General features: G+C 40.2%; 1 protein-coding gene across 4 annotated transcripts; it reads right to left on the minus strand.

Moving 5' to 3' along the window:
- Nucleotides 1-5,967: 5,967 nt before the first annotated feature.
- On the minus strand, nucleotides 5,968-15,317 carry LOC138964159 (glycine N-acyltransferase-like protein 3). Of its 4 annotated transcripts, none has more exons than XM_070336046.1 (6): nucleotides 15,129-15,317; nucleotides 12,953-13,038; nucleotides 11,470-11,586; nucleotides 10,348-10,471; nucleotides 9,079-9,196; nucleotides 5,968-8,284 (listed from the first exon to the last, which is right to left on the minus strand). In XM_070336046.1, exons 1-6 carry the CDS (start codon nucleotides 15,151-15,153, stop codon nucleotides 7,846-7,848), a joined length of 909 nt encoding a protein of 302 aa, XP_070192147.1. In that variant the 5' UTR covers nucleotides 15,154-15,317; the 3' UTR covers nucleotides 5,968-7,845. The 4 variants fall into 4 exon arrangements, with proteins under 4 accessions (XP_070192147.1, XP_070192148.1, XP_070192149.1 ...); XM_070336047.1 differs by having other exon boundaries at nucleotides 15,092-15,317; XM_070336048.1 differs by lacking the exon at nucleotides 15,129-15,317 and adding an exon at nucleotides 15,016-15,101.
- Nucleotides 15,318-15,837: the final 520 nt, after the last annotated feature.

Here is a 15,837-nt window from a genome sequence, read left to right on the forward strand (position 1 = left end):
AAAACGAAGAGAGGTACAGTAAAGCGTGCTATGAAGCACAGCGCAACCGCTGCCGCGCCAAACAGGCTCGTCACTTTCACTGCCTTTTGCACTAGCGGCGGACTACGTTCAGTTTCATTCTGTGAGTTCCACAGCTTGACTAAATGTAGTAATTTCGCCTTACGCGACTTGTTTTATATTGCAGATTAACGTTTGGCAGATCTTTCCCAATATCTCATAGGAATGTTCTATCAAGATCAGAGCTCTAAAGCTGTTTGTGCATCGTCTACATATTCTTCACGGAATCGAAAAGAAAAGTTATACATTCACCATCCTTAAAGGTTAGGCAGGTCGATATTATAATAGTTAATTAATTATTTGTGAGACCACAAGGTAATGATGTTTGGCTGGTTTGAGAGAGAGAGAGAGAGAGAGAGAGAGAGAGAGAGAGAGAGAGAGAGAGAGAGACAGACAGACAGACAGACAGACAGAGAGAGAGACAGACAGAGACAGAGAGATAGTTCCTTGTTAACTTGAACTTTATTTTCCCAGTACAGCTGGTGCCTGTCTTCCATCGGCGTATGCTGCCTGAATGGCGGGGTAAAAACGGTCATACACGTACAAATCCACTCGCGCTACAAACATGAGTGAACGTGAGAGTCTAAGCCCATGAACGAAAAACAAGAAGGAGGAGGACACCGATTGATTCACACACAAAAAAATTCGCTAATATTTTGCGTGTGATATTTCCAGTGTGTGTTGAAACAAGTGTAAAACAAATGTAAGGGAAATCAATCGGGCAGACTTTATGTTACACAATTTTGAATATGATGACATGCCAAAATTCAGGTAAACAATACCCCCAATGGGGTTTCTGCCCGATCAATTACAACTACAGGACCTATTTTGGAAGGTACGCTGGTATTAATCCCTTGTTTACGTTTGTTGTAATGATGTGCTTCTATTTGAATAATAGTAACGTGTCTTTCCGATATGTCTGGAAATAGCGTAATTACATGACGCTTTCAATGCTAAAATTTAATCAGTTTCTTTCTTTCTCTCTCTCTCTCTCCCCCCAAATTGATTATTCTTTAATTCTTTTAAACACAGACAGGCAGATTTTGCTAGCGAAGAAGTGCCATCAACTCTCAGAATGAAGATATTACTGTAGTAGCCTACATGTATGTTACATGTAATCAGTTTATGTCTGTGACGAAATAACACCATTATCCACAGGAGGACCAAACAAAGCACTGAATCGAGGTTCTTGAGTTTTCAAATGCGATAGCCCAAACGTTCATAAAACTATGACTTGTGAGTGCGTATCTGAAAACAATGACATTCCTCGCCGTACGTGGTCCCTCGCTGCCTTGCCATTGTCAGTATAATGTCTTTCCTTTCTGCAGTTTGAAACAGGTCCCGCGACTGAGACCGCCGTTTCAACTACACATTGGCCCTATAAAAACCGGAAATTTCTAGTGTCTCTTAGACCCACTAAAAATGGCTCTAAAAGGAGTATTATCCACTTGGATGGCAAAACCTTGAAATGATGTGGCTTTTCAGAATGACTAGTTCTATGAGTGAAAAATCGAAACTAAGACTGTGTGAAACCTCTCGCTCCTTCTTCATTGACGCAATTTTGTGTCAGCGTCTACGGTGTCACATTTAGAGAACTGGGGTGCGTTGTGTAGAGCAAACGTTCTATTCGCGAAGAGAGAAAAGGGTTTCCTTTTATAAGCAACGCTATGTTCGCGGAAAACTGTTTGCAATAGGGCCTTTTACACCTGGGCTATTCTAGGCGACCTTGACCTTGGCCCGCTGTGCCTCGGGCAAAGTCAGCCACTTTTGCGCGTTGTTTGAATGGTGGAGCTGTACGATGGTGCACAAACATTGCCGCTGTTATGGCGTGTGTGGAAGTGATTTAAGACACCGTGAGAGATCACACATGGTCGGTGTTGGATGGGTACCGTTTTCCAAACCCTCTAGAGATTTAGAAAAGTGCCGAAAATGGATTAAACTATGTGGAAGAACGATCGAGAGGTTCAACATCGAAAAAGTCAACAAAGACACCTACATTTGCACAAAACACTTCGTCGGGGGGCACTTGAAAATGACATGCTGTTTTTCTTCATAAGTATAAATGGAACAAAAAAGATTGTACCATGCTTTGACTTTATGTGCTGAGAGAGGAAGAAATGGTTTTAATGTAGCTTTTTCATATCCCCATAAACCAAAGTGTGATACTGCAGCTAGTTAGCAAAACAATTTCATTGAAAAACTAGACAGCAAGTGACACATAGTCTACAAACCAATGAACACGAAGGCATTTAAGAAACAGGATCATTCTTTTAATCTTGTCTAAAATTTTGAACATGAATCTCACTGCAAAAACACAATCTAACAGAAGTGGCAGAAAAACAAAACTACTTCAGCATACAAATGGCCCAAAGAATATGGTCTGAAATCAGACAAAAAGCACGACAGCTCGGTGCTTGCAGTTGCATACAACAAGAACACAAAAATGAAACAAGAAGGGCAAAGCCCATACGACTCACATGCTTGACCTTGACCTTTACATGACAAACCTAGCAATGACATCATACACTAAGAACTGCTTTACACATTTTTCCTACCAAAATACATGTGACCTCAAGGTCAAGGTCATCCAAGGTCATGCAACACAAAGCTGTTAATTCAAGACATAGGAAGTACAATGGTGCTTATTGGCTCTTTCTACCATGAGATAATGGTCACTTTTAGTGGTTCACTACCTTATTTTGGTCACATTTCATAAGGGTCAAAGTGACCTTGACCTTGATCATATGTGACCAAATGTGTCTCATGATGAAAGCATAACATGTGCCCCACATAATTTTAAAGTTTGAAACAGTTATCTTCCATAGTTCAGGGTCAAGGTCACTTCAAAATATGTATACAATCCAACTTTGAAGAGCTCCTGTGACCTTGACCTTGAAGCAAGGTAAACCAAACTGGTATCAAAAGATGGGGCTTACTTTGCCCTATATATCATATATAGGTGAGGTATTGAATCTCAAAAACTTCAGAGAAAATGGGAAAAATGTGAAAAATAGCTGTTTTTTAGACAACATTTCTGGCCCCTGCGACCTTGACCTTGAAGCAAGGTCAAGATGCTATGTATGTTTTTGGGGGCCTTGTCATCATACACCATCTTGCCAAATTTGGTACTGATAGACTGAATAGTGTCCAAGAAATATCCAACGTTAAAGTTTTCCGGACGGACGGACGGACGGACGACTCGGGTGAGTACATAGACTCACTTTTGCTTCGCATGTGAGTCAAAAAATGGTCAAACTGAACTATGTGTCGTTCAAAGGAAAAATGGTTTGCCTCAAGGAAAAAGACTTGAGAGACATCACATAACTGTACAAGCTCACAAGACCCGGTATTGGTTGTAATCATGAGTACGACAAGACTGAAATGATAAATAATGTGCATCACAGTACTATTCAAGCACTAAAAAGTGCCTCTCACTAGCTTGTCACCAAATAAACAAAGTAGGTTGTAACAAAATTGCAGATTAATAAAAAAAAATAGTTCAATCAATAGTATATATATATATATGTGACTTGTCACACCTGACATTAAACTAGTGATTTCCATCACTATCCTTTTCAGACATTAAAAATAGTTCAAAGCACCTAGCCCCACATAGAAGTAAGAGGCTCATTCACAAGCTAGTTAAAAGCTTTTCATTCTTTTGTTTTTCTCAAAAGAAAATTCATAGTATGACAACAGTATTCACAGCAGGCAGTTTTTAAATCACGCAAGGGCATTCTCCAGGTGTGTTCACGAAATACATTGTAATTTTAAACAGAGACAATTTTCAGTTCACGCGTGAAGATGATTTTACTGACCAAGTTTCTCCCCATATATTTCATAACCCTGCAGGTGAAAATGGGAATACCAGCACAGAATGATTGTCAGTGAAAATTTAATACCAACACTTCAAACTACATCACTCATCATAAAACAGAAACTGTGACTCCAGAGTGGATTTAAATGAAAATCAAAAAGTGGAAAAACTCATACTCTGATAATTGACATTGTTGTCCAAGTGTTTCAAACTACATCACTCATCATAACTTGAACAGAAGCTGTGACTTGGATTTAAATGAAAATCAAAACGCGGAAAAACTCATACTCTGATAATTGTTGTCCAAGTGTTTCAAACTACATCACTCATCATAAAACAGAAGCTGTGACTTGGATTTAAATGAAAATCAAAACGCGGAAGAACTCATACTCTGATAATTGTTGTCCAAGTGTTTCAAACTACATCACTCATCATAAAACAGAAGCTGTGACTTGGATTTAAATGAAAATCAAAACGCGGAAAAACTCATACTCTGATAATTGTTGTCCAAGTGTTTCAAACTACATCACTCATCATAAAACAGAAGCTGTGACTTAGATTTAAATGAAAATCAAAACGCGGAAAAACTCATACTCTGATAATTGTTGTCCAAGTGTTTCAAACTACATCACTCATCATAAAACAGAAGCTGTGACTTGGATTTAAATAAAAATCAAAACGCGGAAAAACTCATACTCTAATAATTGTTGTCTAAGTGTTTGTGTGGTTAAAAAAAACCAAATGTACCTGATCATGAATGAAATCAGAGCAACCCATATGTTCATTAACCATTCACTGAATAATAACATGCCTATGTTGTGAAATGTAAGTACTTGCCACCCCCCCCCCCCCCCCCCCCCGGACACTGGCAAAATCCCAGCAGAATGTCCCCATCTTCGCTGACGATTATGCACAGTTTATATGAGGAAGTGTGCAGGTAGGTTGTCTGCCTCTGTGTCGGTTTTACCTCCGCGGTGTAGACGAAAAACTTTTCCACTTCTGCACATGTATGTATCTCAAGTTGAGCACATGGCCATAAAAAAGGCGATATATCTTCAAAGGATTTGTAAGTTTTCGCCTTCTTCTGGTCGAAATCGTTCTTTTTCTCAATCAGATAGTTCAGGATGTCAACAACACCGATCCTGGGTGCGTTTGATGGGTCACTTTTTTCTTCGGATGTAAAAGGATCGCGTGGTGGAAATCCGATCTGTCGAAGTTTTTCGGAAAGTTTTTCTTGCACGTCCTGTCTTGTAAAATCCGGATCGATCGGAAGTTCCAACTGCTGTGCAGTTTTTACAAGTTGCAGCAGACCATCTCGTCTGTATCCAGTAACAGTATCGACAGCGAGTTTGCCCGTACCCAAGGGGAGTAACTCGAAATGACTCAGCGCGCGGTCAGCTGTAAAAGGCCCTATTCTACCCTATCTACCTACTTTAAACGAAATGGACTCGTCTCTTGAGAGAGAGTCAAACAGCAAGCTCAGTACAGTGCAATGACTTCTGGCGAGTCACCTCTCAGGCACGTTACAGAACGCTCTGAACAAACCCCCGTTGTCTAGACCTTGCTCGGCGAGAGGTCGCCATGGTTACGCTTCAGTGACCCCAGACAATGGTACTCGTACCGAGCGCTTGCTAACGTTCGCTAACGTTTACGAGCGCCACAACAAAACTATGCGTTTGCTAACATTACAAAACATTCTGCCTGTCTAACGCACCCCTGGTTTCACCCCCCAAAATAAACTCTAATGGAAAGAGTACATTCTTTTTTCAAACACACACACACACACAACCACTCACACAGACTCATTTTGGCATCCTTATTTTGATGTAGGTACTGAATAAAACGTGCGCACGCACATACAGACAGACACACACACACATGCGTGCGTGCAAATCTATGCACACACACACACACACACACGACAGATGTGAATAATAGCAGCAGACAAAGATATTCACACACAAGAGTGCTAATGCTATGTACAAATGCCAGAAATACCCAAAAGCAGCTTCACTTCGAACGCCGAGCTATGCTTTTTTACACACACACACAACCACACACATACACACAAAGATAACACGTGACATTCTCTGAACATTTTAAAAATATATTTTAAGTCAACCCACTGCACTTTTGGTTTTAATATCGAGTTTTCAAGCCATATAAACACTGCAGATCAATTATTAATACCAAAAATTAATACTGGGCCAGTGCCATTTCTGCCGGGCTATATAGTGACTTTCTTGAAGTTACTCGCCCGGCTGGTGAGTAAAAATGTTGAGATTTGGACATCCTTGTTTTAAGCTTTCAACACTCCTCATTGTCTATGTCAACAACCGCTTGTAACTGGTTGCTTCTTCCCTTTATATCATAAACCGACAATAAGGCGTCCACAACAAAGAAACCTTCAACATTTTCAAAATCAAGGAGGAATTATGGGTAAAGAAATCCTTTTTCGTGAAATATGACGTAAGTGCCATTGGTAATTGGTATAAATGTATATATATATATATATATATATATATGCGTTTCCGTGTTGGTACATGTAGTGCGAACATTATGTCGGTCACACTGGATGTCATTGCTATTTAATTTTGCTTTTAAAATACAAGCGGGTAAGGGGGAAGAATTTACTCGATGCTCCCCAGCATGTCGTAAGAGGCGACTAACGGATTCTGTTTCTCTTTTTACCCTTGTTAAGTGTTTCTTGTATAGAATATAGTCAATTTTTGTAAAGATTTTAGTCAAGCAGTATGTAAGAAATGTTAAGTCCTTTGTACTGAAAACTTGCATTCTCCCAGTAAGGTGATACATTGTACTACATTGCAAGCCCCTGGAGCAAATTTTTGATTAGTGCTTTTGTGAACAAGAAACAATTGACAAGTGGCTCTATCCCATCTCCCCCCTTTCCCCGTCGCGATATAACCTTCGTGGTTGAAAACGACGTTAAACACCAAATAAAGAAAGAAAGAAACAAGCGAATAGAGGCAGTCATCAATGTTTTACTAAGCGCTCTGTCTTAATTGAACTTCATTTTTTATCGTTCAATAATCAAAGACAAGGAGTCTATTCCAAAACAGGTGGGAAAGCGGAGAAAGACCCCTACTTTTTATTACCGACTTTTCTGAACATTTTCAAGGTCGTTTGTCAGAGGTTTTACTGTAACAAGCAAACAATGAACACTGTGAAATTTCATGAAGTTCCTTAGCCTGTGTTCCTATATTTTACTCAAGTGTAACAGACAAAGGCACAAAGTGTCCTTTACAGTGGACAGCCTTGCCCCCCCCCCCCCCCCCCCTTTCCTTTAAGACACCCCAATTTAAGACTCCTTCCCTTTAAAGGCATACTAACGCACTCCCGTGTTTACAAAGTGTAGTTTGCCCACAATCGATGTCAAACGCACCATAAGACCATATAATGACGATATGTCACCATGCGCGGACCATAATACATGCATTACAGCTTGTTCTAGCCTCTGAAAAAGTGAGGATGTCAACAAAGCCGCGGTGTTAGCTCCCTTGCATCAACGTTACATGTGTTGCCAAATCTATAAATAGGACCATCTAGATCAAAATAAAAATTCAAATATCTTAACATTGAAGGGGTCCTAGACCACAATATTTTGCAGGGAACTTAATTTAGCATGTCTCCAGCTGTTGGTAAAGCAATTAGCGTGTATAGTCATCGAGTACATATGGCTTTAACCAAACTCCCACGTGCATTTATTTTTGAACCAAAGTGTTTTCACTTGTGTGACCATTTTTCCCCCAGCCAATTGGTGTCCGATATGTCATTAAGATGGCAATATCTGTACAGATGACCGTTTTGTACAAGCTAGAGGTGCCTGTGGCAAATTGCTTGCTTTGCTTTTAACATAATTGGTTGATATCAAAGAGTCATCTGCAGTCATCGAAGAACAGCCATGAACAGCCAATGGCTTCTGTGTTGTCCAAAGCAAAATCCGAATTTGGTTAAACACAACACTTTGGAGACCGAGGTTCACAGGTTTTAGGGACAGTTCTCATCCATGCAACTTTGAAGTTCGGTACTGTCTTGAACCCCACAGAGTGATGCAGATTGATAGACTTTTCATTGTCTTCTTCAATCATTACATACACGTCACAGCCTTCTTCAAAGTATTTTGCAGCCAGCTGTGAAACGATGACCTTGGCATAACCTTTTCTGCGGAAGTGGGGCTGAATGTAGAGCATTCCCATGGCTCCATAGCTATTACCCAGCATGTGTCCAACATGCTGTCCATCTTCCATTGTCAGAAAAACAGACGGCTGGTGACGTACAAGGTCACGGATGTAAAGGTCTGACCCTTCACAGATAAACTTCCATGTTGAGTTGACCACATCAACCACATCCTCTGTCACCGGTGAGATCTTCATTCCCTCTGGCACAGGACTGTTCAACAAACACAGACGGGCATCATTTCAACAGAACAGAAACAAGAGATTTGTATAAAACAAGTGCTACTGATCAGCGCACACACCTCATTAGACTGAACAGAACTTTACAGACTCTCATGGTCAAACTGGTACAATTTCAAGGCCCTCTTTGATTCCAATTATCCAATGCTAACTTCTTCTTCTTCTGCGTTCGTGGGCTGAAACTCCCACGTACACTCGTGTTTTTTGCATGAGTAGATTTTTTACATGTATGACCGTTTTTACCCCGCCATTTAGGCAGCCATACGCCGCTTTCGGAGGAAGCACGCTGGGTATTTTCGTGTTTCTATAACCCATCGAACTCTGACATGGATTACAGGATCTTTTCCGTGCGCACTTGGTCTTGTGCGTGTACACACGAAGGGGGATAAGGCACTAGCAGGTCTGCACATAAGTTGACCTGGGAGATCAGAAAAATCTCTACCTTAACCCACCAGGCGTGGCCGGGATTCGAACCACATCCTTCTGATTTGGAGGCCGGCGTCTTACCACCAAGCCAAGGGTTGTACCCCTCATCCAATGCAAAAATATTTGCCACCATCAATAGTTCAGTGATTGTTTGACAGTCTGTTTATAACTGGTGTGTAAGAAAAATGGACATAAGAAATAAGCTAACAAGCAGTTGGTCTGGCAAGCTAATCATTTAAATATACGTCTTTCTGCATCTCAACCCATAACTCTATGGAACTTGTGTGAAAATATGAACACCAACAATAGATATAGTGTAAAAATTCAGTCAGGATTACTTACATTTGTTTCAGGTTCTGTCTTGTTGCTTTCAGCATGAGTACAGGCTCTGGTTGCAAAGGTCCAACCTTCTTTTCTTCCATAAGCGTCATTGCCGCCGGCCAAAAACTGCCTGGGACGACTGCTCAAAAGACAAACACGCACATATTTGTCATAAAATCATTCAAACTACTCAAACTACTTAAAGAAAAGTTACGATAAAATTAAACAAGAAAAGCAAACGCTTTATACAACTCTCCTTCGTCATGTCCATTAAGGATTTGTAGGTCTTAAAAAGAGGATTCCAATATCTATGACCCTGCCCCCCCCCTCCCCCCCCAAAAAAAAAGAAAAAAAAAAGAAGCTTCATAAAATAATGTTCAAGAGAACTTTCACGTCCCACTGATAGACACAAACTTGATATTTATGTGACCTGTATCAATCCATTCAACCCTAATTTTCGTTCACAATTTGAGTTTTGGCTAGCCCAGACAAAATAAGAGTGTGCAAAGTTTCAGAGGTCTAGCTTTAAAAACTTCCGAGATAACCTCAACATTAAGTTTTTTGTCCACATACGCAGGGATGGACGGAAGGACGGACGGACACATATGAAAAGGGACAATGGAAAATAATTAACTTCAATCATAACCACAGGCACATGTGTAAACATGAGCGAAAGTCATTCATGAAAACAAACTTTTATAACAAAGTATGAAAGTCAAGGTCAGAGACAATTTTAGCTTAAGAGATTTGCATACCTTCCGCCATCCTTTTCTTTACATCAAAACGCAAACATTTCTTAGTGACTAACTGTGTCTGCCAATCTTAAAAAAAAAAATTTTTTTAAAAAAATCCAGTCTTTTATTTGTAGCAACAAAAAAAGTCAGACTTAAATGAGCAAATACTGGCAACAAGGCACAGAAATGTCAAAAAGTGTATATCTCTAATTAACAAAAACATAACAAAAAACAAATAACAAACTCTTGGTTGGTTAGTTACTGAAGTTAAAAAACACACCAAATATTAGACCATGGGACTGTGACCCATAAAGAATCCAAAATAAATTAAACTTTACCTAGCAAAGCCTGAGACAACCAAAGTGGGATACTTGAAGCAAATCTGACTGAGTAAAAATTTAAATGTCGACGACAAATTTGTAGCACAAGTTATTCCGTTTAAATAAAATAAGCTGTCATTATTATAAGCTATCACTTGTCATTATTATAAGCTATCACTATTATAAAAGAGACAGCACGTGTGCACACAAAATAAGTGGTATATCCCGGTACTTACAACTCAAAACTGCGGGCTTGTTCCAGTCTACCAGTCGTTTGTCCTTGAGCAGATCGACCAAGGCTTTGTCGTTCACACCAAACATACCAAGGTTTATTTTCCCTAAAAAAACCTTACTCTCCAGCTGCAACGTAACATAACCTTTAAATTCAGTTTTACCAAATCATCATTCTAAACTTCATTCCTCAAACACTGACGCAAACACATGTGAGCTCTGATCTTTGGAAATGGTGTGATTAGGTTTTGACAGTCAAAGGGAGATAATGTAAAACTGTGGTAATATATGTACGTACATAGTTCAAAGATGTACATTTTATATGTTTTGTCCTTACACCTCACACAAACCTTCAACATGTGTCACTACCTCCTTCTTTAGTTCATGTAAGAAATGCAGTCATTGCAAAGCCAAAATGCCCACTCTGAATACTCTTTCTGTAACTTGACAATTGCATCTCATACATACCAAAAAAAACAAATTAATTCAACAACAAAAACAACTAACCCTCTTCATTTTGTGTTCCATTTTAAGGACCATCCTTCTCTTTAAGACCACAGTTGCAAATGTACAACTACAGTGGTACCTGCAATGTGAGGCCCGTCTCATGAGGATTCCTCCCCAGAAAGGACACCTTCTTCTGCCCCTTTCTCTATACATGTACATCCGACCAAAATATAACTGTCATGAAACCTGCCACCAGGTACGTAGGGACACTTTGGCTTGGTCCAAAAGGTGTCCTTTCATCACAGGTACCAGTGTACCACAAATTTGCCCAGGCTTTTACATGTCAAAATAAGCCTTCCATTTGAACGAACACCAACAATCAACAATGTGGCTGCTTTCTGGGAAATTTTTGCTGAATTCCTTTGGAAAGTGACGCCTGTGTCAATCTTCAGAATTAATTCAGCAAAATATTCCTACTCTGCACAGGAAGCAGCCAGGCTGTTGATTTTGGTATGTGTCCAAATTGATGGATGCTCTTATCTAGCGTAAAGTCCCCGACAGATCTGAGGTGGTATACATGATCACTGTCACAACAAGGATTGTAGCAATTTAATGAAAGCCCACAACAGTAGCAACTTATTGAAAGCCCATAACAGTAGGAACTTATAATGAAAGCCCACCTGATCCCCCGCAGGGTCCACAACAGCGCTGACAGCCTGGGGGTCCGGCCACCGGTCCACAAAGAAGTCCACATCAGGAAATTTGCCCTGCAGATGGCTCTTTAGGTCACCATATAACTGTTAAGGAACACAACTTTTATGTCAGCAAAAAATTAATGAAATCTCACACTATTGCTATCTTTTTTATGTTTTTAATTTAATTTAATTTTGTTGTTGTTGCTATCTTAAACCATTCTCGGATTCGAACAGCAGCATATATATATCTACTCTCCAGAAATCTACATGTAGCTGCCTCAACTCATGAAAAAGGCTCAAAACAGTTCCACGTTGATTGTGCACCCTGACAGCTACAGTCTCTCATCGTCACGCTCATAAGAACAATACCTAACTCAGTTGCAGTGAGACTACAGGGGAAGCTACTGGAAGGGACCCTATCATGTGCTAGAGGGTACAAACTCTCAGACCATCGGAAATCATTGTCACAGGTACGTAAGCAGAACTGCCTTCTCGTTTTTGAGTTAAGCACTTTTCAGTAGAGGCTTCTGTTTTTATACAGGAAGACTTGTTTGGTGTGCAAAAGCATATTTGGGTTGTTATGTAGTTGTGCTGATTGAAATCGTTGCTGCCAGCTCTTTAACTTTCACTTATCCGGCTGTCAACCGCTCGAGATAAGCAGTTTGCAACTTATTGCTAAAATAAGATAGGCAGATTGTTCAGAAACCAAACACGTTTATCTGGTTTTTTTTCTCAAAACACACAAAAATGACATAGGCAATTATCTTATGAGCGTGACGTTATTCTCCACATCACTGATATATTCTGGATAACCCTGATACAGTGGAACCTCCCTTTTAAGACTCTATTTTCTCAGACTTTCTGTTCATAACCTCTGTAAGATTACCTCCATTTTAAGACTCTCCTTTTTAATACATACCTGATTTTCTCAGAGTTTAGTTTTTTTTAAAAGGGGGTTCCACTTACCAGCATTAGTCTAAACCAAAAGCTAACATGGAGGTAGAGTATTCTTGATGAGAGCGAGCGTTCTGTTTATCTTGGGTACTTTATCTAAGGAACACATTACGTGACATAGTAACTGGTTCAATTTGGCAGGTTGCACACAGTTAAGCCCCGGAAAATGATTACTGTAATTTTGAGTGTGATTTAAAATGTCAAATGTAATTGAGGAAGAAAGACAAGCTAGCAGTAAGTTACAAGCCTAACTCTGACATTGCGAGGCCTCCATTTCCTCAGATATTTGGAGGTCTTTAAAAGGGCGTTCTACTATACAGTGGAACCCCTTTTTTAAGACCCCCCAATTTAAGACCTCGCTAAATCTACCTCCATTTGAAGAACCTCTCCTTTTTAAGACCTGATTTTCTCACAATTTTTTAGGTCTTTAAAAGGGAGGTTGCACTTGAAATGAGAGCATCAGAAAAGTTCACTGATACCCCAGTATAAGACAACAATGCAACATGCATATTACCTTAAAAGTGGTTGGAAGATACGGCTGAAGCCACAACAGCAGCTGAGGAAGCTGTGACTCTGATAATTTCACGGCCATAGTGTTAGCTGCAAAAGAAAGAACAGTTCTGATAAGCTACGGTAAGTTTTTTCAGTCCCCAGTTGCAAAGCCCCAATAACTCTCGACCCTTATCAGGTGAACATGTGTGTACATGTCAGACTGGAGTGCCTGGAAATAAGGCTTTTGTACTTTTAATTTATTATCTTACAAGTTACATAATATTACTATGTACATACATTGCAACCATATTAGTACAGTGACAACACTTCACATTTTGTTCACGATGAATACTGAAGTACATGTGCTATAAACTGTGCCCCTTCTAAGCTAAAGGTCAAGAAAAAATTCAGTGATGGTTAAGGTTACCTGTCTACAAAAATAGGTCAGGTAGGTAGGTTACTTCTCTCTTTTTATAAAGTGCTCCAGCTATAGTATACATGTACTGTTAACTTGCAGCTAAGTACATCCTCGACTCCATCACTTGTGTGAGGGTGTTTTTTCCCCATCACTTTTGTCTTGAGCTAATATGCTTAATTTCTCTCTGTATTCAGCTCTGATAGGGTGTAACTGCTCTTCGCTTATGCTGCAGTCAATAAACCCATAGAATAGACACCCATCTGATATTATACAGGTGCGACTGAAAGTTTGAACCTTCTGGTCATCAATATCATCATAAACATCACCATATTATTATTTAAACAACAGCTAGCATGTCTCACTGCTAAATCTTGGAGACTCAGTTAAATTACAACAAAAGTTACTGTATCTGAAGTTTTCCTCCAAATTAAAATGTACGTCTTCCCGTTTCTACAAATCATATAATTTTGAACAGTCATCTTTTTTCTCCCAATGTTTAACTTTTCGCGCTGTCTCCTTTTCCTCCAAATAATTGGAACTACTGAAACGTATGTGTATCAAAATAGGCCTCTATATCTATATACGGCTTGTGTGTGTGTGTGTGTGTGTGTGTGTGTGTGTGTGTGTGTGTGTGTGTGTGTGTGTGTGTGTCTGTCTGTCTGTCTGTCTGTCTGTCTTTCTGTCACTTCGCGATGCACGGCCAAAGTTCTCGATGGATCTCCTTCAAATTTGGTGGGCATATTCAGGTAGACCCCGAACACAATCTGGTTGATGAAAATGTTCAACACGTGCTCTCAGCGCGCAGCGCTGAACCGATTTTGGTTTTTCTGGTTTTTCTGTACATCCATTCCCAGTAACTCTTCCTTATCTTCTCCAGTGTTTTGCGCGTTTATCTCCCTTCCTTCGTGTGGCGTCAATCGCGTACAGTGCGCCTGGCAAAGCCGGCGTACGGTGCGAAGCCGGGTACCCGACGAAGCCGGGTATTGGTGCGCCACTCACCCGGCAAAGCCGGGTCCGGCGAAGCCGGGTACAGGCGAAGCGGGTATTCATCTAGTATATATATATATATGTAAAGTATTAATCTATAATTAATATACAACCACTCAGTGCAAACTGATTCACATGTTCATTAGTCACCTGTCCCACTCAGGTATTCATAAGTTCTCCCTGCAGGTGTTTACAATATATTCACAAATGTTTCCTGACAATTAGTAACCAACACGGCAACAGAAAGAAAAACTTATTATTGTAAATGTGCAATGACAAATTAACCATTTTACGTTTTCATTGTAAACTTAATTTTGGTGTGAGATTTTGAAGCCGGTGTGACTCCTTGATCTACTGAATCTCCTCGAATACTAAGTGTGAGTGCTTATGTATCCCAGTGTATTATATGTATACTGTATACTGCCGACCAAAAGAGTGGGATTCCCTGTAGGTGGAGTTCCTGGAGGGGGATTCCCTGTATACAGGGAATACCACAGGATTTAGTTCCTTTAGCGTATCGCTGAAAGTCACGTGATGCTTGGCGACATCGGTGTTTGATGTTTTTCAATCTTTTTTGATATTTCTTAGAAATTCGAGTATGGTTTGCAAGTTTTATTGAAAAACTCCACCCTGTGGGATTCCCTGTATACAGGGAATCCCCCTCCAGGAACTCCACCTACAGGGAATCCCACTCTTTTGGTCGGCATAGACCCCATCAGCTTCACTGGACCACTACTTTCATCCAGTGAACGATACCTTCCGCCTGTGATCAGACGACGATCGAGTGACGTACCATCTCGAACTCTGCCCCCACGCATTCGACACGAGCAATGAGTGTGACATTGCGAACCATTTCAACACTGTCTGCAAGTGTAGCAAATTCATCTTCCACCAGAATATTGTTTTTTTGTATGTTTTCATTAAATCTGCTTCCGCAACCAGTCCCACACCGTTGTTCTCAAACGGGGTACGATTTCATCATATTTCGGCGATAAGACGCTCGTCAGCTGACGAACTTATGCCAAGTTGGAATAGCGACAATGTGCACGAGTGACGTGCACACGCGTGTGTGTGTGTGTTTCACGGATTTATCATGAAAACCGTAAAAAAGAAGTATGGTTAATGCCAAGTTTGTAACCAATTATAACCAAATTGTCCTCCAGTGGCGGGCAGCTGCTGGGTGAAACACGTATACTCTGCCTTTACACCCGGCACAGGCAGTTGTTTAATTGTTGTTTTTTGGTGTAAGTGGTTTTTTGGGGGGTGGGGAAGGGGGGGGGGGGGGATGAGTGTTTAAAATGGGCTGAGAAAGACTGCTGAGGCATAACAAAATAAAATGGAGACAAAAAAACCCAGTCTGATTGGTAAGCTAAGGGAGAAGAAAAACCACGAAGCAGCCCAAGACTCAAGATCTGAAACAGCTAGTTTATTTGGAAAAAATAATAAATAATCAAGTTTTGCAAACAAGCAGACAAATAACACACAAAACAACATCAAACAAT

The sequence above is a fragment of the Littorina saxatilis genome, linkage group LG4, assembly GCF_037325665.1.
Source record: "Littorina saxatilis isolate snail1 linkage group LG4, US_GU_Lsax_2.0, whole genome shotgun sequence".
Classification (NCBI taxonomy): Eukaryota; Metazoa; Mollusca; class Gastropoda; order Littorinimorpha; family Littorinidae; genus Littorina; species Littorina saxatilis.